A 25,244-nucleotide genomic window follows, 5' to 3' on the forward strand; every position below is an offset into this window, starting at 1 on the left:
TTCTGAACAGTTCCTCCAGTAGACTGGGCTGATGATGCAGACTTTCAGAAGGAGGAGAAAACTGGGCATTCCACTAAAGCTGTCGATGATGTCACTGACAGAGGGGCGGAGCTTATTCCAGACTTCAACTGTAGCCGAACAACAAATGCAGATCACAAACAGTACTGGCAACAAGTTGTCAAAGAACACAGGAACATTTTTGGTCATTTCAATAAACCAACAGATATGGAACCAAATGCAGGTTTCGAATCCAGAGAATCTGAAAAAAAATTTTTGGACCACGCTAATCCCATACACTGACATTCATACCATTACTGTAACTTTGCTGTTCTTGATAAACCTGATCTAGAGTAACATGTTTAAGTGTAAATCAAGTGCTTGTTATTGTTATAAGTCTGTAATTAACAGTTTTGGTTTGTTTTTTTAAATTGTCTTTTTGTTTTGTTTTGTTTTGTTTTGTTTTTTGCATATAATCTCCATGAAGTGAGTAATGACTGGTATTAGAGCGTTAAAATGTGAGAAAATGTCAGATTAGTAGCATTAAAAATGTCTGGTAAAGGTTCATACTGTCTTCCACATCTGATTATTGTAGGTAGTTCATTTATCAGACAAACTAGTAAAGCAAGTAAACAAACAACTACCCCTGTCTGAGAAATGAATTACCTACAATAAGCATTAAAAATGGTTTTATTTTATAGTTTGTGGGCAGATGTGGGTGCTCTTACTTCATCCATATATTTCCAGCTGAATCCCTCAAACCTTGGTTTTGATAGTTCTGCTCTTCTCTTACAGCTCAGCTCGTCTTTGCTGAAAATGAACAATTAGTCCATTTACAGGAAACTTCCAGCAACTTGTGCAACCTCTAAAACATCTCCTTTTTCTTCCAAATTTTTTCCTAAATCGTCTTTTGAATGCCAAAACCTAATGCAGGGTTCTAACTGAGGTTATCTGAAACTGTATTTTTTCCCAGGATTGTTGGACCACCCTAGTATGGGATGGTGCATAAGTGTCCACTGTGTTGGCTGATGTGGAACCAAAACAACAAAATCCATGAATTCATGAGAACAGCTGTCGAATAGCTGTCCACTGGAGTGACCACTGTGCATGAAAGGGTTAAATGTGTGTGTGTGTGTGTGTGTGTGTGTGTGTGTGTGTGTGTGTGTGTGTGTGTGTGTGTGTGTGTGTGTGTGCGTTGTGTGTTCTGCAGCTGGTCAGATGCAAAGCGGTGGGTCATCCACACCTTGGTTCCTCACCTCTATGAAAGCCCCTCACTGCATCTTGTGGGGTTGCCACGGTTACAGTACAGCCGTGCTCTGGGTCCAGTGGTGGATGTTATTATGGGAAACCACAGCGAGACGACGACGAGGCTCATAAAGGATCTGAACATGGACGAGTGGAGGAACACACAGTAAGGATCTGCAGTTTCACTGTTTATGTCAAAAGGGCCAAAGGGTCCAGTCCGGCCCTGGGATGAATTTATGAAATGTAAAAATTACACTGAAGATATTAACAGTCAAGAATGTTCAATCTAAAGTAGGTCAGACCACTAAAATACTATCATAATAACCCATAAATAATGAAAAAAAGCATTTTTTTCTTTTTGTTTTAGTGTCAAAAAAATAAAATTACACAAAAATGTTTACATTTACAGACTGGCTTTTCACAAAAAATATGAACAACCTGAAATGTCTTCAGAGAAGTATGTAGTATTTTAACAATATTGTGCCTGTTATCAAATGTGTGTATTTGTAGATCCACTGTGATCTGTAAGTTGTGATGCACATGTATAAATGATAAACTGAGGCGTAATATTGACAAAATTACACTGATTTTTCTCAAGAATTTTCAGGTTCATATTTGTTCATGTTACGTTCAAGTACAGTTCGTAGATGTAAACATTTTAATTATGGAATTTTCCTTTTTTCACTCAAAAACATAGAGAAAACTTTGGAGTTAGTATTATTTCTAAGTTCTGATCCTATAATTTACATTATTTTACTGGTCCTTTTAAGTGAGCCGAGCCAAAAGAGCCGGTTCTCTAAAAAGAGCTGGAATTCCCATCACTACTGACTACAAGAACACCGCAAGGACAAAGCATACGTTAGTGACACTTATTCCCACCACTAGAGGGCCCCCTTTGTTTACTCTGAACAACTGAACATCCCATATTATTGTTCTTATTAGTATTAGTACTGATTAGTGGGACTAAGACTCCTGTCAGTCACTCACAAGTGTAAATAAACATGTGTGGACATAAACATGTGGAACAGTAGCGGTCTGTTCCATGGACATTTTCATTGTAAATGTCTTCAGATGGTGGGGGGGGGGGACACACAGGTGTTTGGAAGCACTGACATGTGCAATTATTTTTATCAGCGGAGTACTGCAGTCTGAAATATCACTGAAAGGAAATACACACTGTTGATGCCGGCAACACCCCCCCCCCAATATAACTATGTGATTAATCGTGATTAATTGCAGAAATCCATGCGATTAATTGCGATTAAAAATTTTAATCACTGCCCAGCACCAATAATTATATATTTTAAAAAATGTGGGTTCATTTTACTTCCATGGTAACTATTTCCGACTCCTCCAGCAGTCCTCCAGCAGTGTTCCTTTTGCTGTCAGTCTTCCTAATAGTGTGTGTTTTTCCTCAGGTTTCAGTGGCTGTCTGTGGACTTCACACACTACCACACACACTCGGCCTTATTTGTGTGTGTGTCTGTTCAGCTGGAGCTGAGTCAGACCCACAGAGTCATCCCTTCGCTCTCCATCCACCCACTGCTGGTGTCCTCCTCCAGACTGGACCTTCATCTGGCTCTGGCGGTAAACAAACCCTTCAGTCTTCTTGAACTCCGTCAGTAACACACATTCAGATCAGTGGATGTCCTCACCTCAGACCCGCCTCTGTGGCTTCTTCTGCAGGTTCTGCTCCTCCTCTCTGCTCTTCTCATCTCGTTTGCAGAGGTGCGCACCATGGTTACTGAGCGTGTGCATTATGTGCATCGGTGCAGTCACTGGTTTCATCTGCTCCTGGCCTCGTTGTCCCTGGCAACAGCCATCCTGCAGCTCTGCTTCCTGTCGCTGTCTACTTCCTGTGTTAATGAGGTAAAACACAAAACCAGCAAACTTTTAGGATGAGCTGAGACTGTTCCTACATGATCCTACACACTAAGGCTGGGCTGTCAAAGTCATTTGAGTTCACTTCCACATTCAGCCGGATTTGATCTGAAATGGGCTGAACCAGTCAAATAAGAACAGAATAATATAGAAATAATGTCAACTCCAAACTTTTCTCTATGTTTTAGAGCAAAAGAAGTAAATTTACATTACGAAAAGGTTTACATTTGCAAAGTATCCTTTCAAACAATGTGAATAACATGAACAAAATGAAAAAATTCTGAGTCCCAGGAGGGTTACTCCAGTAGACACAGTCTGCGTGGTCATGGATTACATCAGGACCTCTTTTGCACATGCAGGTCACTTCAGCGTAGCATTCTGTTTATACTCAAAACTGATAGAAGTCGTATTTAATGTGTAATATGAATAAGCATACAAAAAATCAGATTTCACCATAAAATCTGAATTGTGCATTCAGACCTGCTGTGTGAATGTAGCCTAACTGGACTGATGATGAAACCATTTTATAATTTACAAACCCTAACACTATGTAAAATCTGTAAATGAATTTCTTGTTTTACCGGTATTGGAGATACAAAATTGAAAGGAATTAAGCCATGATAGTCGCCAAGTTATCTATATTATTATTATATATTGTAAACTTTGAATTCCATATGGATTTGCATCTAGGTGAGATTTTGTGGGTGTTTTGGAGCTGCTTCCTTATTACAACCCCTGGCAAAAATGATGGAATCACCAGTCTCGGAGGATGTTCATTCAGTTGTTTAATTTTGTAGAAAAAAAGCCGATCACAGACATGAGACAAAACTAAAGTCATTCCAAATGGCACCTTTCTGCCTTTCAGAAACACTAAAAGAAATCAAGAAAAAAAGATGTGGTCGTCAGTAACAGTTACTGTTTTAGACCAAGCAGAAGGAAAAAATGATGGAATCATGAAAAAAAAACCAACAACAAAAGACCACTTGAACACACCACTAGTACTGTGTTGCACCACCTCTGGCTTTTCTAACAGCTCAGTCTCAGAGGCATGGACTTAACCCTTTCATGCATGAATTGTGAGAACCTTAGTCAAGATTTTTTTCTTCAGTGTTTTTATTCCTCCTTAGGCATGAAAAAACAATGCCATCGAGTTTTTTTTTTTTTTTCAATGGAGTTACAAAAATAGCCATGCATTTAATTTTTGAAGTAAAGAAACGTGTTTAAAACCCAATATCAGAAAGTGAGATGAAAACAGTGAAATAAAAACATGTTTAATGCTGCTAATCTGATGTCTTCTTACATTTTAACATATTCTAATGCCAGTAATTACTGACTTCATGGAGATAATATGCAAAAAAAAACTTCTTGTCTAACAAATAACTGATTTACACTTAAAAATGTTAGTGCAGATCAGGTTTATCAAGAACAGCACAGTTACAGTACTGGTCTGAATGTCAGTGTATGGGATGATGCGTAAGTGTCCACTGTGTCGGCTGATATGGAACTGAAACAACAAAACCCATTAAAATACAAGAGAACAGCTGGAGAACAACTGTCCACTGGAGTGACCACTGGAGTGACCACTGTGCATGAAAGGGTTAATGAGTGACTAACAGGACTCTTCATCAGTCTGGCTCCCACTTTCTCTGGTTGCTTTTGCCAGATCAGTTTTGCAGGTCGGATTCTTGTCATGGACCATTTTCTTCAACTTCCACCACAGATTTTCCGTTGGATTGGCTGGACTGTTTGCAGGACATGACACTGACCTTATGTGCCTTTCTTCCAGGCATGTTTTCACAGTTTTTGCTCGATGGCAGATGCATGATCATCCTGAAAAATGATTCCATGGTCCCCAAACGCCCTTTCAACTGATGGGAAAAGAAAAGTGTCCAAAATGTCAACGTCAACTTGTGCATTTATTGCAGATGTGATGTCATCCATGTCCCCAGTGCCTTTTAGCGGACATGCAGCCTCAGATCATCCATGACTGTGGACACGTGCAGGTTTTCTTCAGCCACTCGTCTTCAGAAATCTCATTGGAACCAAACAACAGTTCCAGCATCATCACCTGTCCAATGCAGATTCACCATTCCTCACTGAATCTGACTTTCCTCCACTCATCACAGTCCACCACTGCTTTTCCTTCGCCCACTGTAACCTGTTTTTTTCTGTTTCAGTGTTAATGATGGTTTTCCTGTATGTAAATCCCATTTCCTTTCGGTGGTTTCTTCCAGTTCGGTCACAGACATTGACTCCACTTTCCTCTCATTTGTTTTTCTGTTCATTTTCTGTTTTCAACACATACTGCTTTGACTTTTCTGTCTTGATGCTTTGATGTCTTCCTTGCTCTACCAGTCTGCTTACCTTTAACACCCTTCCCATGCTGTTTGTACTTGGTCCAGATGTCAGACACAGCTGACTGACTGTCAACAAACAACATCTTTTGCAACACTGCGTGATGATCGACCTTCTTTAAGAAGTTTGGTAATCCTCTCCTTCGTTTCAGTTGACACCTCTTGTGTTGGAGCCATGGTTCCTGTCGGTCCACTTGGTCCAACAGCTGTCCAGAGTGTGATCAGTCCTGTTGAACCGCAGACGTACCAGCAGGTCTAATCTGATGCAGCTGTTAGTTTTGGGAATGGACATTTACAGGGGGATTCCATCATTTTTTCCTCAGAATTGAGTGATTCCATCATTTTTTCCTTCTGCTCAGTCTAAAAAAGTAACTGTTACTGACGACCACATCTTTTTTTCTCGATTTCTTTTAGTGTTTCTTAAAGCCAGAAAGGTGCCATTTGAAATGACTTTAGTTTTGTCTCATGTCTGTGATCGGCTTTTTTTTTTACAAAATTAAACAGCTGAATGAACATCCTCCAAGACTGGTGATTCCATCATTTTTGCCAGGGGTTGTAGTAACCTAGAGGTGAAGTTTCAGTCTACACCCACTGACATCACCTACAGGAGCTGCCAAACACACTGAAGGCCCTGATCAGAGCCAGGGTTTATTTTGTCCTTTATGTCCTTTTTATTTCATGGGTATAAATCTGTCCCATTGTCAGACTCAGTAGTGACAGTAGTGAACCCTAACCCCAGGTTCCACCACAGACAGCTGTTCTAGCATCATTAGAACCTCAGATTTGACTGGGGCCGCTCATGTCCTGAGTGCACGTCAGATGTTCCCAGAATCAGCTCTGCATCCACTTTACCTGAAATGCACGATGATAAACAGGGAAGCAGATGAATGACAGGTAGAGGATACAGCCAGTTTCCAAAGTAAAACGCAGATACTCAAAGGTATAAAACCACCTTTTCACCACGTCAACAATGAACACAAGGTTGAAATACTGATATAAAGTGATTTTGAGGATGAATGTGCTTTTAGAAATATAAACACAACCTCAACTCATTGACCAAAACAGCAAAAAAAAAAAAAAAAAAAATGCTGTGGGTGCATCTAAAAATGATGATGTCGTAAATCAGGTTGGACCAACACATTAGACTGGATCTGTAATTATATTAACCACAGTATGATATGATATGATATGATATGACATGATAAGATATATGATATGACATGATATGATATAGGATATGACACGATATGATATATGATATGATATGATATGATATGACATGATATGATATATGATATGATATGATATGATATGATATGATATATGATACGATGATATATGATATGACATGACATGATATGATATGACATAACATGATATGACATGACATGATATGGTATGATGTGATATGATATGACATGATATGATATGATATGACATGATATGATATATGATATGACATGATATGATATATGATATGACATGATATGATATGGTATGATATAATATGATATGATATGACATAACATGAAATGACATGATATGGTATGATATATGATATGACATGACATGACATGACATGATATGATATGGTAGACTTCATTTTGACCTGAAGTGTGCTCTTGCTCTCTGGTGGAATGAATGTTAGTACAGTTTGAGTGGGGGTAAAGCAGACTGAAGCCCCATGATGAGGATTTGCAGAGCAGCTACAGTTGAATATTCAGTTGTAAATGTAGTGTTTCATGTGCTGCAGAGCCTGTACTAACCCGTATGCACCACTCAGTTTCGTCAGCAGCCGGACAGCTACGTCAGCTTCCACAGCGCTGCCCTTCTGGCTCAAAGGTCTTCTCAGACTGCAGCCGTCCTGCTCACTCTGCTGGTCATGAAGGTAACAGGAACTTCATTATTAAACAGTTCAGCACTTATGCACAGTTTGTAGCGCTGCTTTCAGTGTGTGTGTTTTTTCCGTGGCTGTTGGTGGCAGTTGGTGGGAACCCTGCGTTTCGTGCGGCGGTGGGTGGCGATCGGCAGAGTTGTGCACAGAGCCTGGGGGGAGCTGTGGGCTGGGACTGTCCTCCTGCTGCTGTGGCTTCTACTCTGCTCTCACCTGGGGCACACTGTAAGACCAGCCCTGCTTCCACTGATGGGCTCAGCCAACACAGACACACACCGCATCATACACTGAATAAACTGTCGTCATGGAACTCTGACCTAAACCATCTACTGATGGACCTGTTTAATACTGGGCTGTCAAACTCATGTCAGTTCAGTTCCATATTCAGCTCAATTTAATCTGCAGTGGACCGGACCAGAAAAATAAGAACAGAATAACCTATAAATACTGACAACTGCAAATTTTCGTCTTTGTTTTAGTGTAAAAAAAAACCCATTAAATTATGAAAATACTTACTTTTATAAACTGTCCGAAAACAAACAAACAAAACAAAACTGAAAAAAATGAAATTTAAATTTAAAACATAACAAACTTTAGTGCAATTTTCTCAGTCTTCTTCCTCCACTTCTCATTAGTCCATGTGCATTCTGGATCAGATCTCCAAAGACACTAAACACTGAGGAACAGGAAGAAAAGAGTTCAAACTGGACTGAATTTAATACAGACATTTCAGGTTGGACACATTTGTTCAGGTTAGTCACATTTTATTGGTACAGGAGAGTTTGGAAATGGAAATATTTTCATAATTTAATGTTATTTTTTGTCCTAAAACAAAGGAAAAAAATTAAGTTGTTAATTCTAGAATTGTTTGGCTTAATTCAAGGTTTTTTACATAATTGAAATTTTTTTTTTGGCTTAATTCAAGATTTTTTTTTAACTTAATTCAAGATTTTTTTTACTTAACTGAAATGTTCTTTTTGGGGGGGGGGGGGGGGGGGGTTAATTCAAGAGTTTTTGCTAAATTTGAGATTTTTTTTGGCTTAATTGAATTTTTTTTTTTGCTTAATTCAAGATTTTTTGCTAAATTTGAGGGTTTTTTGGCTTAATTGAAGGTTTTTTTAATTAATTGAAGATTTTTTGCCTTAATTCAAGATTTTTTTTACTTAATTAAAGATTTTTTGGGGTTAATTCAAGATTTTTTTTAACTTAATTAAAGATTTTTTTGGCTTAATTCAAGATTTTTTGCTAAATTTGAGATTTTTTTTTGCTTAATTGAAGATTTTTTTTTGCGTAATTGAAGATTTTTTTTGTTGCTTAATTGAAGATTTTTTTAACTTAATTGAAGATTTTTTTGGCTTAATTCAAGATTTCTTTTTACTTATTTGGAGATTGTTTTTTTTTTTTTTGCTTAATTCAAGATTTTTTGCTAAATTTGAGATTTTTTTTTTTGCTTAATTGAATTTTTTATGTATGTATGTATGTATGTATTTATTTATTTATTTATTACTTAATTCAAGATTTTTTCCTTCATTCAAGCAATTTTTTTTTTTTTTTTTTGCTTTATTCAATTCAAGACTGTGGAATTTTTGCACTTGGCAAAAACATCCCGGGGGCCGAACTGGACCTTTTGGCGGGACGCACTTGGCCCCTGGGACACATGTTTGACAGTCCTGGTTGAATACCTGTTGATCCACTAATCCAGGGCTGTCAAACTCATGTTCTTCTGGGGGCCACATTCAGCCCAATTTCATCTGCAGTGGGCTGGACCAGTCAAATAATAGCATGATAGCCAATAAATAATGACAACTCCAAATTCTTTTACTGCAAAAAATAACATTCAGTTATGCCAATATTTACATTTACAAACTATCCAGACAAAAAGGATGTGAATAACCGGAAAGACGGTTGAACAACCAAAGAAAATAGGACTTGTTTTAAACCTGCTGCTGCCCCCTTAGTGCAATAATTTAAAGCACTTTATTACACTATGCACTTTAGTTTTTAGTCATCATCATCATCATCATCATCATCATCATCATCATCATCATCGTCATCATCATCATCATCGTCATCATCATCATCATCATCATCTTTATTTGCAGACTTGGAAGTCCATTTAAAAACAAACAAACAAGCATTCAACAAACACAATACATTTAAAAACACAGGTTAAAAATACAGACAAAACATCATCAATATTATAAAAGACAACTGTACCAGTGTCTCCACAGGGATGACTGGTATCGCACCCAACTATGACTGGGATTTGTCTAAAGCCTAACGATGGAATTCTGAGAATCATTTTCAATTCACAGATAAATTTGTACATTAAGTTTCACATAAGAGCCTGAAAAGTGTGAACTCCTGCATTGCAGAATAACTCACTTGCATATACAGTACAGGCCAAAAGTTTGGACACACCTTCTCATTCTTTGCATTTTCTTTATTTTCATGACTATTTTCATTGTAGATTCTCACTGAAGGCATCAAAACTATGAATGAACACATGTGGAATTATGTACTTAACAAAAAAGTGTGAAATAACTGAAAACATCTCTTATATTCTAGTTTCTTCAAAGTATCCACTCTTAGCTCTGATGACTGCTTTGCACACTCTTGGCATTCTCTTGATGAGCTTCCAGAGGTAGTCACCTGAAATGGTTTCCTAACAGTCTTGAAGAAGTTCCCACAGATGCTTAGCACTTGTTGGCCCTTTTGCCTTCACTCTGCGGTCCAGCTCACCCCAAACCATCTCGATTGGGTTCAGGTCCGGTGACTGTGGAGGCCAGGTCATCTGGCGCAGCACTCCATCACTCTCCTTCTTGGTCAAATATCCCTCACACAGCCTGGAGGTGTGTTTGGGGTCATTGTCCTGTTGAAACATAAATGATGGTCCAACTAAACGCAGACCGGATGGAATGGCATGTCACTGCAGGATGCTGTGGTAGCCATGCTGATTCAGGTTGCCTTCAATCTTGAATAAATCCCCAACAGCGTCACCAGCAAAGCACCCCCACACCATCACACCTCCCCCTCCATGCTTCACGGTGGGAACCAGGCATGTAGCATCCATCCGTTCACCTTTTCTGCGTCGCACAAAGACACGGCGGTTGGATCCAAAGATCTGAAATTTGGACTCATCAGACCAAAGCACAGATTTCCACTGGTCTAATGTCCATTCCTTGGGTTTCTTGGCCCAAATAAATCTCTTGTGTTTGTTGCCTCTCCTGAGCAGTGGTTTCCTAGCAGCTGTTTGACCATGAAGGCCTGATTCACGCAGTCTCCTCTTAACAGTTGTTGTAGAGATGTGTCTGCTGCTAGAGCTCTGTGTGGCATTCATCTGGTCTCTAATCTGAGCTGCTGTTAATTTGCGATTTCTGAGGCTGGTGACTCAGATGAACTTATCTTCAGCATCAGAGGTGACTCTTGGTCTTCCTTTCCTGGGGCGGTCCTCATGTGAGCCAGTTTCGTTGGAGCGCTTGATGGTTTTTGCGACTGCACTTGGGGACACATTCAAAGTTTTTGAAATGTTCTAGACTGACTGACCTTCATTTCTTAAAGTAATGATGGCCACTCGTTTGTCTTTACTTAGCTGATTGGTTCTCGCCATAATATGCATTCTAACAGTTGTCCAATAGGGCTGTCAGCTGTGCACCAACCTGACTTCTGCACAACACAACTGATGGTCCCAACCCCATCAATAAGGCAAGAAATTCCACTAAGTAACCCTGACAAGGCACAGCTATGAAGTGGAAACCATTTCAGGTGACTACCTCTGGAAGCTCATCAAGAGAATGCCAAGGGTGTGCAAGGCAGTCATCAGAGCTAAGGGTGGATACTTTGAAGAAACTAGAATATAAGAGATGTTTTCAGTTATTTCACACTTTTTTGTTAAGTACATAATTCCACATGTGTTCATTCATAGTTTTGATGCCTTCAGTGAGAATCTACAATGAAAATAGTCATGAAAATAAAGAAAATGTGAAGAATGAGAAGGTGTGTCCAAACTTTTGGCCTGTACTGTGTGTATATATATATATATATATATATATATATATATATATATATATATATATATATATATATATATATATGAAACAAGTAACTAAGTAACTAAAATAAAAGTCACAGGTCTAATAAGTACTCAGTCCATTCAGATTGTCCTAAACAGTTAAGCCTTGTTGGTTTGGACACATTTCGCTGACTCATGTATTTGCTGTATTTCCTGTTTGGTTTCAGCTGTTCTCTGATTGGATGGAAGACTTCCTGTCTCCACGTCAGGCTGTAGTGTCAGTGCTGTCCATCCTGCGTGGCCGGGGGGTTCTCCAGAGGTTATGCAGAGTGCACCCGTCCCTTGGCCCCCTGTATGGCGTCCTCATCGTGGGGGGAGGTGTTTGGGTCCTGGGCAGACTGTGTGGGGCTGTTCTCATCTGTGCATACAGGTACATGATCTGCCCTGGGGGTACGAAGACAACGGCCAGGGTGGTGGTTTTATAGGGTTAACTTTGGTTCTGCTAACTCCCTCTGTGTCCTGAAGGTCAGAGCAGGTTGACATGTACCGTCCAACTGTCGAACCTCAGGACTATGAGATGGTGGAGTTTTTTATCAAGAGACTCAAACTGTGGATGGGACTCACCAAAGCCAAAGAGGTAAGCATTATTTAGGATTAGAACCTTTTATATCCACCTGCTTTACATCCAACAGAAACAGTCCTCCTTACATCACTACTGCTACATCACTTTTCACCATTTGAGGTTTGACTGGCACTTGATGATGATGTCATCTTGTTGTGCTTTCTTAGTCTGATAAGTGGCACCTGGAATGGAGTAGGAAGAAGACAAGCTTATGTTGTCCTACCCCAATTTTTCTTTGTTTTTCAAACAGAATTTTTTTTTACTGGAAATAAGCTATAAAAACCGTGACATATCCAGGGTGAACTTTAATCAATGAGTGACATGTTTCTTTTTTAATATATATTTTTATGCTGTTTTTATCAGATTTTAATTTGTCTTTGTTTTTATGATGGTAGTATTATGTTGTTCTTAGCCCACTTTGCCCCCTGTGTTATCACTAGTTTTACTTATTTACTTATTTAATCCCTTGTTTCATGTTTGGTGTACGGCACTTTGGCCAGCTGTAAAGTTCTTAAGGTGCATTATAAATAAAGTTGGTATGGTTTGGTAACTTCTCCTTTACCCAGTGTCAGCTAGGATAGGTCCAACATGTTTTCATGAGTATTCTGCTGAACTCTACTGTCAGTGCAAAGCGTAATAATTGACCCTTTATTTAAGATAAAAGAATGCAACACATCAAATGTAATTTACAACTAGAAAAGCACTCAGAGAGCACAGACCTCCGCCAAGGCAGATCAGTGCCCCCCCCGCTGATCATCACCAAAATTTACTCATTTGTTCCTTGTGCCAGTGTCAACATTTCCTGAAATTTTCGTCCAAATCCGTCCATAACTTTTTGAATTTTCTTGCACACAGACAGACAGACAAACCAACGCTGGCAAGAACAGAACCTCCTTGGCGGAGGTAAATATGATAATGAAAACATAAAGTAACATAAAACCTAAAAAGTATAGAGAATATAGTATTTAAAGAAGTCGAAAATTTAAAAAAAAATAGTAAATGAAGAGACAATGATAAAATTAGAAATAACACATTTGAAAGTGTAAGGCTAAAAAATAAAGTTCTATAAGTAAATATATATATATACACACACACACATATATATATACACACACACATATATACATATATATATATATATATATATATATATATATATATATATATATATATATATATATATACACATACATATAGATACAATGAGATTAAAGCTAGAAAATAAAAAACAGAGAAAATGGAACATAAAATAATAAAACTTGAGAATAAATAGGAAAACAAATATGAGAGAAAAAAGAAAAAAAAAATCATGATAAAAATGAAAAGAGAGACAGACAAACCAATGGTGTCAAAAACAGAAATAAAAATAAAAATAACAGAAAAAATTACTTGAAAATTGATGAAAACATAAAGTAACATAAAACCTAAAAAGTATAGAGAATACAGTATTTAAAGAAGTTGAAAATTAAAAAAAAAAAAAAAACAACATGGTAAATTAAAAGACTAGATGATGAAATTAGAAATCTGAGAAATTTATTACAAAATGCACTTGACACATTTTTATTAAAAAAAAATGTAATGACATGGTTCATTATGTAATAACAATCCAAATCAATATAATTTCAGAGCAATTTGGAAGAAATTAGTGACAGGAGCTACAGGTAATGGAATCAGAACTTTAACCACAGTTTAAAGATGAATTTAGCTCATTACATTTTCCTGAAAATAAAAATGTGTCCAGTGCATTTTGTAATAAATTTCTCAAATTGTAATAACTTATTAATTATGTGAAAAAATTTACTACATAATGCATTGAGGTAGTTTATTACAAAATGTGTCAGTTTATGACATAATGCGGCTCAACAAAGCCTCATGCACATACATGATGTAGACCAAACAGAGGTGAAAAAGTCTGCCGTCCCTAAATGTGCAGCAGTTGACTCCATTTTTGCTACAGATGTTTCTAATATCAACTGGAAAAAGGCAAAAGCCATCTGGCAAAATTTGGTGAAAGTTTGTTTTGTGAACCACCCTAACCGAGGCCTATGAAGTGAAAAATGATGATGAATAATGATGACGGAGGCAGGACAGAGGCCTGTGAAGTGAAAATGTGTTGTTTATGACAGAGTTGCTCAGTTATGTCTCCTGTGGTTACATTCTGGTGAATAAGTCCTAAAGTTCTTCATTTTCTCTCCAGTTCAGACACAGGGTGAAATTCGAGGACATGGACACCCCTCCCACCAGGTCTTCCCAGGATTCCCGTCCGTCCACCGTGTCCTCCCCTCTCCCCTCGTTCTGCTCTCCGTCCCTGTCCCCCCCGCCCTCCCTGTCCTCCTCGTCCTCCCCCCCGCCCTCCCTGTCCTCGGCCCTGTCCATCAGGTCTGAGGACTGGTCCCCGTCGGAGCCGGGCTTCGACGTCCAGCCGTACCTGGAGCGCCTGCTGCCGCGCGTCAATGCTCTGCTGTGTGGTTTCGATCGCGTCAACCAGATAACAGATGACGTCCACGACCTGGAGATGAAAATAGAGGAGGTCCAAGTCAGAAGAAGGAGAAGAAGCTGGATCCAAGACAGAGAAAAGAGTAGAGGGAGGTCAGGAGCGTCAGGGAAACCACAGAAAGCAGACGCAGAAGTAAAGGCGACGGATGTTCGACACAGGAGGACCGGCTTCCTTTACCCCCCCCCACCACCGTCCCTCCCATCATGCCTTTCTCTCACTCCCTTTACACTGAACTCTTCTGCAGCAGCGGGCGTCTTCCCCCGGATTCGAAGCTCTCACTCGGAGTCGGAGTCTCTCCCGCTTCAGATCCGTCCCTCTCCGTCAGCCAAACCGGACGGTCTCAGCCCGTCTCCGGCAGCTTCCCCCGGATCGGAACGCTTCCCCAGGAGGAGAGCTTGGCATTCTGGGAGTTCTCATTCAGCTGACACAGCACAGAGGATCTTCCAAAGCCAGGGTGGAGTCCATCCATGTGGAAACAGGACAGAACATGTGGCCTCGGTCAACAGCAGACCCAGGAGTGAAGATGGGCTGAGGTGGAGCAGCAGTGATGGAGTCCCAGTGAAAAGGAAGGCCTGGACCTGGGAGGGAGCAGAGACGGAGCAGGACTGAGCAGGACTGAGCATGGGTCCAGATGGGAAAGGAGATCCAACACTGGAAAACTACCATGTATGCTGTGGATGATGAGCAGACTGAATTACACCCCCCCCCCAAAAAAACAAAAAACAAACACAACAGACATTTTAGATTGGAAATAGTTGCACATGGTCTTCTCCTGCTAGGTTTATTTGAACTGATACACTGTAAAAAAAAAAATAAAATAAAATAAAAATCTGTAATTTAACAGAATTTTTACTGTTTATTTGACAGATTTTTCCTGTATTTTCCAGATACAGGAAAATATCAATGAAATGACAAAAACAGACTGTGATTTTACATGTCAAATGGAAAAGAACAGGAAAAAACTGTGACTGTGAAGAACCAGAAAATGTCCAAAAACCAAACCAAAAAATACAAGAGAACAGCTGGAGAAGAACTGTCCACTGGAGTGACCACTGTGCATGAAAGGGTTAACCAAGATTTTTTTTTTTTTCCTGAGTGTTTTTATTCCTCTTTAGGCATGAAAAAAACAATGTGATTGAACTGTTTTCATGAACATATTTTTCATGGAGCTGCAAACATGTCCACTCAGCTGGACACCGTTCACTTAATTTTTGAAGCAAAGAAACATGTATTTACTGTCATATTGTGTGAAAACTGAAATAATTTTTTTAATGCTCCTAATCTGATGTTTTCTCACATTGTAACATACTATAAAACTAGCGATTACTCACTCAGATAATATGAAAAAAAAACCTTTTTGTTTTAAAACAAACTGTTTGTTACAGTCTAATGGATTTACACTCACATATGTTAGTGCAGACCAGGTTTATCAGGTTTATGATTTGCAGTGTATTATGGGATGGTGCATAAGCGTCCACTGTGGTGGTTGATATGCAAATAAAACAATAAAATCCATGAATATACAAGAGAACAGCTGCAGAAGAACTGTCCACTGGAGTGACCACTGTGCATGAAAGGGTTAAACACTGTTCAACAAGCACGTTTTTCTATTTATTTTAAGCGATAACACGATACACAGAACATTATATCAGTTTTAATTATAAAATACCTACAGGAAAGAACTTGATAGAAGAGTAAACAGACGATAAGGAGTAAACAGTATTTTTAATGATACTCTAAGGTGACTGACTGCTGTTTGTCTGAAGTAAACTTATATTCAAGGCCTTGTGTGGAAGAGTTACAGGGACTTAGAGAATAGAACATGAACAGAATATAAGAGCTGTTTGTTATTACCTTAGAACAGGGCTGTCAAACATGTGGCCCGGGGGCCAAAACCGGCCTGCCAAAGGGTCCAGTTCGGCCCCTGGGGATGTTTTTGCCAAGTTCCACAGTCTTGAATTGAATTAAGCAAAAAAAATTTAGTTTGAATTAAGGAAAAAATTTTGAAGTAAGCCAAAAAATAATCTTCAGTTAAGTAAAACAAAAGTTCAATTCAGCAAAAAAAAAAAAATCAAATTTGGCAAAAAATCTTGAATTAAGCCAAAAAAAAAACAAAACAAAAAAACTTCAATTAAGTAAAAAAATATCCTGAATTAAGTTAAAAAAAAAAAAAAAAAAAAAATCTAGAATTAACAACCTAAATATTTGTTCTTTGTTTTATTGTAAAACATAACATTACATTATGCAAATATTTCCATTTCCAAACTCTCCTGTAACACTAAAATGTGTCCAACCTGAAATGTCTGTATTAAATTCAGTCCAGTTTGAACTCTTTTCTTCCTGTTCCTCAGTGTTTAGTGTCTTTGGAGATCTGATCCAGAATGCACATGGACTAATGAGAAGTGGAGGAAGAAGACTGAGAAAATTGCACTAAATTTTCTTACGTTTTTTAATTTAAATTTCAGTTTTTTCAGGTTTTTTTTCTTTTCTTTTCTTTTTTTGGATAGTTTATGAAAGTAAATATTTTCATAATTTAATGTTGTTTTTTTACACTAAAACAAAGACAAAACTTTGGAGTTGTCATTATTTCTAGGTTATTCTGTTCTTATTTTTCTGGTCCGGCCCACTGCAGACCAAATTGAGCTGAATATGGAACTGAACTAACATGAGTTGGACAGCCATGTATTAGAATGAGACGTTTAGATCTTCAGAGGGAGCAGGTCTCATGGAGTTAATGTTTCTACAGGAACTCACAGTGGACATTTTTCATTTTATAACTTTTAGCATCCAGCATTAGGATGGATCATTACTGCACATTAGAGTTTATGTCCTTGAAAATAAAACCGCTCAGAACAAGGCAAGGCAAGTCTATTTGTATCGCACATTTCAGCAACAAGGCAATTCAAGGTGCTTCACACAGGACATTGAAATAAAAGAAACAAAAAGAAACACATTTAAAACATTATAAAAGAAACATATAAAAGGTGATTAAAACAACACATAAAATCAAAATGAAATAAAATAAAATAAAAATAAAAACAAAAACACACACATATTAAAGTAAGAGTTGCAGTGCAGAGTTTCAAAGAGAAAATAAAATTTAAAAAGTCAAAAGCCTTTTAGTCAGCGGCAGCAGTGAACAGGTGAGTCTGGAACCTGGACTTAAAAGAACTCAGACTCTCAGCAGACCTGATATTTTCTGGTAGTTTGTTCCAGATCTACGGAGCATAGAAACTGAACGCTGATTCTCCATGTTTAGTTCTGACTTTGGGAACACAGAGCAGACCTGCACCAGATGACCTGAGTGGTCTGGATGGTTCATACTGGACTAGAAGGTCTCTGATGGATTTTGGGCCTGAACCATTCAGTGCTTTATATGAAGCAAGAGAATTTTGAAGTCTATTCTCTGAGAGACAGGGAGCCAGTGTAGAGACCTCAGAACTGGGCTGATGTGGTCCAGTGTAGAGACCTGAGAACTGGACTGATGTGGTCCAGTGTAGAGACCTGAGAACTGGGCTGATGTGGTCCAGTGTAGAGACCTGAGAACTGGGCTGATGTGGTCCAGTGTAGAGACCTCAGAACTGGACTGATGTGGTCCAGTGTAGAGACCTCAGAACTGGGCTGATGTGGTCCAGTGTAGAGACCTCAGAACTGGGCTGATGTGGTCCAGTGTAGAGACCTCAGAACTGGGCTGATGTGGTCCAGTGTAGAGACCTGAGAACTGGGCTGATGTGGTCCAGTGTAGAGACCTGAGAACTGGGCTGATGTGGTCCAGTGTAGAGACCTCAGAACTGGACTGATGTGGTCCAGTGTAGAGACCTGAGAACTGGGCTGATGTGGTCCAGTGTAGAGACCTCAGAACTGGGCTGATGTGGTCCAGTGTAGAGACCTGAGAACTGGGCTGATGTGGTCCAGTGTAGAGACCTCAGAACTGGGCTGATGTGGTCCAGTGTAGAGACCTCAGAACTGGACTGATGTGGTCCAGTGTAGAGACCTGAGAACTGGGCTGATGTGGTCCAGTGTAGAGACCTCAGAACTGGGCTGATGTGGTCCAGTGTAGAGACCTCAGAACTGGGCTGATGTGGTCCAGTGTAGAGACCTTAGAACTGGGCTGATGTGGTCCAGTGTAGAGACCTCAGAACTGGGCTGATGTGGTCCAGTGTAGAGACCTCAGAACTGGGCTGATGTGGTCCACTCTCTTGGTCTTAGTGAGGACTGGAGCAGCAGCATTCTGGATCAGTTGCAGTCGTCGAATAGACTTTTTAGGCAGACCACAGAAGATACTGTTCCAGTAGTCAACTCGACTAAAGATAAATGCATGGACAAGTTTTTCCAGGTCCTGCTGCGACATCAGTCCTTTAATCCTAGAAATGTTCTTGAGGTGATAGTAAGCTGACTTTGTAATTGTTTGTATGTGGTTTTTAAAATTCAGGTCTGTATCCATGACAACACCCAGGTTCCTGGCCTGGTCTGAAGTTTTTAACTGAAGTGACTGGAGCTGCATGCTGATTTTCAGACGTTCCTCCTTGGGTCCAAAAATGACTACCTCAGTTTTTTCTCTGTTTAACTGAAGAAAGTTATGGCCCATCCATTCAGATATTTGCTCCATGCATTTACCCAGTGCTCGTATGGGGCTATGGTCACCTGGGGACATTGAAATGTAGAGCTGTGAACAGAACAGACAAAACACTGGAGTAGGAGGGAGTAACACATGTCAAAGCAACAAGTCTGAACTTTTAAAGTTCAAAACAGTCACAAATCAACTCCTGCTCAACACTGTAAAAAAATCTGTAATTTAACAGAATTTTCACTCTTTATTTGACAGATTTTTCCTGTATTTTTCAGATACAGGAAAATGTCAATGAAATGACAAAAACAGACTGTGATTTTACATGTCAAATGGAAAATAAAACGAAAAAACTGGGACTGTGAATAACCAGAAAATTTGCTTTTTTTTTTTTAAGAATTTTTTTCTTTTTCCACAGAAAAATACAGTGAAAATACATTTGCAAATGTATCATAATTTCACAAATATTTATTTTCTATTGATGAGATTAAACTGTTAGTTTAAAGTTTAATACTGTAAAAAAAAAAAAAACAAAACATAAAATTCCTGACAGTTAACGGTAACAGAAGTATTTGTTCTGTCAGTTGAACCAGACTTGTTTGTTCATTGACAAATATCTTGTGTAATTACAGGAGGTTTCACAACAAAAATGTTGAATAAATGTATTTTTGTGAATGTATAACATGTATAAGCACTGATAAACTGTCCAAATACAGTTTTTATCAGTGGATTGGACAACTGAGTCTCACTGAAAATTATTTATATATATATTTATAGGGAATTGGATTGTTTTAATACATGTAAATATTCTTTATTAAACATTAAAAAGTAAAAAAAAAAAAAAAAAAAAAAAAAAAGCCAAATTTCATGTAAAGTTAGGGCAAAAAACTGTATTTTAATTATGGAAAATTACTGTATTTTTATGAGATGGTTATTTTCTGTTATTTAACAGTATTTTTTTCAGCGCCCCTGCTGCCGAAATAATACCATTTTTTTACAGGTTTTTTTTTTTTTTTTACAGTGAATTCAAGGTTGAGCCGTGAATTCCAAACCTCCCAAATGAAATACACTGGATGTTAGAACTCTGACATTACAACACACACCCATAGATCCTCCACAGTGACACAGTTCACACACAAACATTAACAAACACAATGCTAGCCTAAAAGTGCTGTTTACAAACCAGGGGCTCGTTTCTGCACTAGTTTGTTAAATCGTTCAGCCCAGCGCAACGCAAAATGTGTCTATTTATCGCATTTTGTGCTATCCTGTTTCTGGGCTCGCTCTTTGTTCATTAACAACTAGTACAACGCAAAATGCGTTTGTGCATTAGTTCGTTAACCCCAATGCAAATACACTCTCCTGTTTCTGGGCTAGTTGGTTCAAAGTGTGCGCTCGCTCAGTTCCTCGTTAAAGGGCTGATTTTAACGCAGACCTCAGAGGTCCGCGTTAGAAGGAGGATGTATTCTGTAGCTTCATTTCATTTCACTTCTGTCATGGATTTCCTCTGAAATATTATTTACATTTGAAAAAGAAGATTTTTAACACAAGTCTGATAATATCTGTAATGAGATCAGATTTTTCCCATGGACATTTAGCACCGAGTTTTACCAAGTGAGGACTGATCTGAGCACTGAAGTTGATTTTCTATGGATTATGGGTAACGAGAAAAGCACTCAGAGAGCACAGACCTCCACACAAGGCAGCCCCCCCCCCCATCACCACCAAAATGTAATCATTTGTTCCTTGTGCCAGTATCAACATTTACTGACATTTTCATCCAAATCTGTCCAGAACTTTTTGAGCTATGTTGCACACAGACAAACAGACAAAAGTGCAGAAACGAACCTCAGGTTCACAACATTATGTGTGAAAATGTCAATAATTCTTACTAATATTATCCAGGAAAACACACTGGGTCTGATCTTTGCTACAGCAGTGGAACATTCTGGACATCCTCTTCCATCAGCTTTGTGTCGACTACAGAGACGTTTACAGCACCTGTTGTTCTTTTTAATCACAGAACTGACATTGTCTTAAGGTCAGCCATGTCTGTTATTTGGTTTTCTTAACTTATCTTCTGATCTGTGTGTGTGTGTGTGTGTGTGTGTGTGTGTGTGTGTGTGTGTGTGTGTGTGTGTGTGTGTGTGTGTGTGTGTGTTGATTGCCTTATCATGAACATAATGGTAAAATGTCAGTGTGCTCATATAAAAGAGTTTGTCAGACTGTCTGTGGACACTGTGGAGTCTGCAGGTAAGACACTATGACAGATGTGTGATGTGGTTAAATCACCTGGAGTAGGTTTAGTTCATATCTTTAACTGTGAGTAGGTTTAGTTCATATCTTTACTTGTGAGTACGTTTAGTTCATATGTTTACTTGTGAGTAGGTTTAGTTCATATGTTTACTTGTGAGTAGGTTTAGTTCATATCTTTACTTGTGAGTAGGTTTAGTTCATATCTTTACTTGTGAGTAGGTTTAGTTTATATCTTTACTTGTGAGTAGGTTTAGTTCATATCTTTACTTGTGAGTAGGTTTAGTTCATATCTTTACTTGTGAGTAGGTTTAGTTCATATCTTTACTTGTGAGTAGGTTTAGTTCATATCTTTAAGTGTGAGTAGGTTTAGTTCATATCTTTACTTGTGAGTAGGTTTAGTTCATATCTTTACTTGTGAGTAGGGTTAGTTCATATCTTTACTTGCTGCTGGGCTGTTTTTGTTGACAGGTGTTTTATTCAGCTGACAGAGGAACCACACAATGCAGTGGGCTTTAGTTCTGTGTGCAGCGGTGGCTCTGGCTCAGTCCCTGGTCCAGTAAGTCCACAGCTTCTACTGGGGTTTCAGTTTTTACTGCCACCTGAACTTCAGCAGCTCACCACAAACCATCTGTTGACACTTAGATGAACAGTTTTCAGAAACCTGCTTCTGAAATGCACCAGTATTTATATTAGTTATAGATGACTCTGTAACCAACACTGTAAAAAAAATCTGTAATTTAACAGAATTTTCACTGTTTATTTGACAGATTTTTCCTGTATTTTTCAGATACAGGAAAATTTCAATGAAATGACAAAAACAGACTGTGATTTTACATGTCAAATGGAAAAGAACACGAAAAAACTGTAACCGTGAATAACCAGAAAATTTCAATTTGTGAAAAGAACTTTTTTTTTTTCACAGAAAAATACAGTTCAAATACATTTGCAAATGTATCATAATTTCACAAATATTTCTTTTCTATTTACGAGATTAAACTGTTAATTTAAAGTTTAATACTGTAAAAAAAATAAAAATAAAACGAGGTAAAATTACTGACAGTTAACGGTAACAGTAGTATTAGTTCTGTCAGTTGAACCAGACTTGTTTGTTCATTGACAAATATCTTGTGTAATTACAGGAGGTTTCACAACACAAATGTTGAATAAATGTATTTTTGTGAATGTATAACATGTATAAGCACTGATAAACTGTCCAAATACAGTTTTTATCAGTGGATTGGACAACTGAGTCTCACTGAAAATTATTTATATATATATATTGTTACGGAAATTTTTTCTCTGCTGCTGGTGAATAATGAAATAGAGACATCTGCCGGCCAACAATATTTTATTTCTTTGCAAAGAAAGGTCAGTTCTGCACACGAGCGGCGTTTGTGAAGAAAAGACAAAGAGCTTCTCACAAGGTCCACCTTTTATAGGGTGAATCACATTTACAAGTGACACCTCCAGTCTCCTCAAAGGGCCTTTGGATTGAATGATGAACTCACGGCTTTAACAATCAACCACCTTTTGTTACCTTGCAAGAAAATTTACACACACAGTAGGGGCATTTAGGTAGGGAGACGGGAAAGTTAGCATGCAGTGGGGGGTATTCAGAAAATGACCATGCAATTGGGAAGAGTGAAAGTTCTCCTTGTATTCTGTCAGGTTCAACCTAAATATTAAGTGTTAATTATGATGTAGACCTAGACCACGGCCCCCGTTCAGGGGACCTGGATTCAGTGACCTCAGAGCATCCTGTGGTGCCTTGTTCTCCTGTCTGTTTTCAGAGTCCTTCCATCTTTCTTGTGCCCTTACTCCTCCTTCTGAAAATGCCACTACAGTAGTGAAGACAACACAGAGGAAGCCACAGTCACAGAACTGGCTCAGTCTTCCTCAACACAGGTCATCTGTCACTAACTCCTGTTGGAAAAAGGCTTTCCTCTACTGAAGTTCACCTTCTCACATTTATTTAACAAAGTACAAAAAACAGAGAATAAAATCCATCTGAACTTAAGCACACAGTCCAAACAGCCAGAAAAACTCTGAGCTCCTCTGGGCTCTAATGTCACAGACCCCCCAGGCTCGTAGCACCCCCCAGCTCACCTGAGCATCTTAAAGCTACAAGGTCTGATATTTAGCCTTAGAAACTGGTCTGTACATTGACATGAAGTAACTAAAATGCCATGAGCATGCAAATTATAAAGCACATATTATATTATTATCATTTAACACCTTTTTAAATGCAATTAAATGATGAACGTTCTAATCACTAATTAATAACAGAACTGAACTGAAAAATGAAAATCTGTGAAAATCTTTCTATTACAACACTGTAACTCTGAAACCTTTGTTCTGAACACACCATAAGATCTAAGAAGGAAATAAAAAACAGGTATTACTTTAACATTCTATCCCTTTGACACTTCAAATATTCCAATAACATTTGATCATGAAGGAATACGTTTTACTGTTGAGGCTGAAGTCTGAAAATGAATGAACTTTACTATTCAAATAAAGTTATGAAATGAGCCTTTTGAACCGTTTTGAACAGTGATGATCTCCAGTACAGTGCTAGAATATGAGGCCTACAACAGAACTCCCACAAAAATGTGCAAATTGTTCATAAACTACAGGTTTGAAAGTTTTCGCTCACATTCAAATTTACTGCAGTTTTTGCAAAAGAAATCTTCCAGCTTCTGCCAATGTGGCTAACCTACACATACAGGCCTACTGAAGACAAACTCTGCAGACTTCTACAAGTACATTCTAATGTGACTCAGTGTTGAACACAAATAACACAAACACTGACAGTCCTTGTGCTTTTTCAACTACAGGTGCAGTGGGTAAAAGCAGAACTGGCTCTGACTTATATTTATTGCAGTGATTAAACACATTTTCTTTCCTTTAATGGGAACACTTATTTCACAACAATTTGAATTCTTACAGTTTGTTGAACAAATATTCCGTTCATTATTCAAAATTCAAACCATATTGCAGCAGCAGTGACATTTTTCCCCTTTCCTCATACAGCCCCAGACAACCAGTGACCAGAACCATCTACTGATCCAACCTGTTGAACACCTGCTGATCCACTGATCCTATCAATAATCAAATACAGTTCTTCATCTGTACATGGTCATCACATATCAGACCATATTTGGACACTCTGTAGTTACCGTGGAAACACTGTCATCTTCTACAACATGAAGTCACCAGTAAAACCCACTGAGTTGGATCAGTGACAGTAGATGGGAACACTGGGTTTATGTTCACTTATTTATATTTTTTTCTTCAGTTTTTTCTGTTTAGATAAAATAACCTTTGAGTTTACTGTGAATATTCATGAAGATTTAAATGAAAAATAGGAAATTAGAGGAAAATACATGATTTATGGTGAAGATGCAAAATATAGAGGATAATATGACAGTTAAAGCTGCGACTTCACTGAAGAAAGGTTCAATAGAGACACATTTATTTGGGAAGTGGGGCAATAATCCTACTGGGTCTGTATGGGTTCAACAAAAGTGCATTTGTGATTAATAATTACAGAGTCTGACAAAGTTTAAACACAACTAAATACTCAAGAGTTACAGAACTTTCCTTTAGACAAAAGTGTAGAGCGTCACTACAGACCTGTCGATAGACAAATTAATTTGGATTATTTATGTTATTTGTCAGTTAGTCCTTTCAGCAGAGGTGGGTAATCCCAGCTCCATAGAGTAAAAGTCCTGCCATGTATTTGTTCCAACCACTCACTGAAGCGGCCTAGTTTGATGAGCACAACTCCTCATCCAGGTAGATGAAGGGATAATGAGTGGAATCACCTGTGTTAAGTGAACAGGTCCAACCAATACATGGCAGGACTTTTACTCTATGGAGCTGGGATTACCCACCTCTGCCTTTCAGCCCCAATTAT

General features: G+C 38.4%; 1 protein-coding gene across 1 annotated transcript in view; it reads left to right on the forward strand.

Moving 5' to 3' along the window:
- pkd1b (polycystic kidney disease 1b) overlaps nt 1-15,111 on the forward strand; it is a 120,994-nt gene extending 105,883 nt beyond the window's left edge. The window contains 8 exon segments of the mRNA XM_030163302.1: nt 1,208-1,408; nt 2,661-2,829; nt 2,929-3,111; nt 7,261-7,365; nt 7,462-7,596; nt 11,611-11,813; nt 11,909-12,020; nt 14,203-15,111. Coding sequence (XP_030019162.1) covers nt 1,208-1,408; nt 2,661-2,829; nt 2,929-3,111; nt 7,261-7,365; nt 7,462-7,596; nt 11,611-11,813; nt 11,909-12,020; nt 14,203-15,111 — 2,017 coding nt within the window.
- The last annotated feature ends 10,133 nt before the right edge of the window (nt 15,112-25,244 follow it).

This window comes from Sphaeramia orbicularis, chromosome 19 (genome assembly GCF_902148855.1).
Source record: "Sphaeramia orbicularis chromosome 19, fSphaOr1.1, whole genome shotgun sequence".
Taxonomy (NCBI): Eukaryota; Metazoa; Chordata; class Actinopteri; order Kurtiformes; family Apogonidae; genus Sphaeramia; species Sphaeramia orbicularis.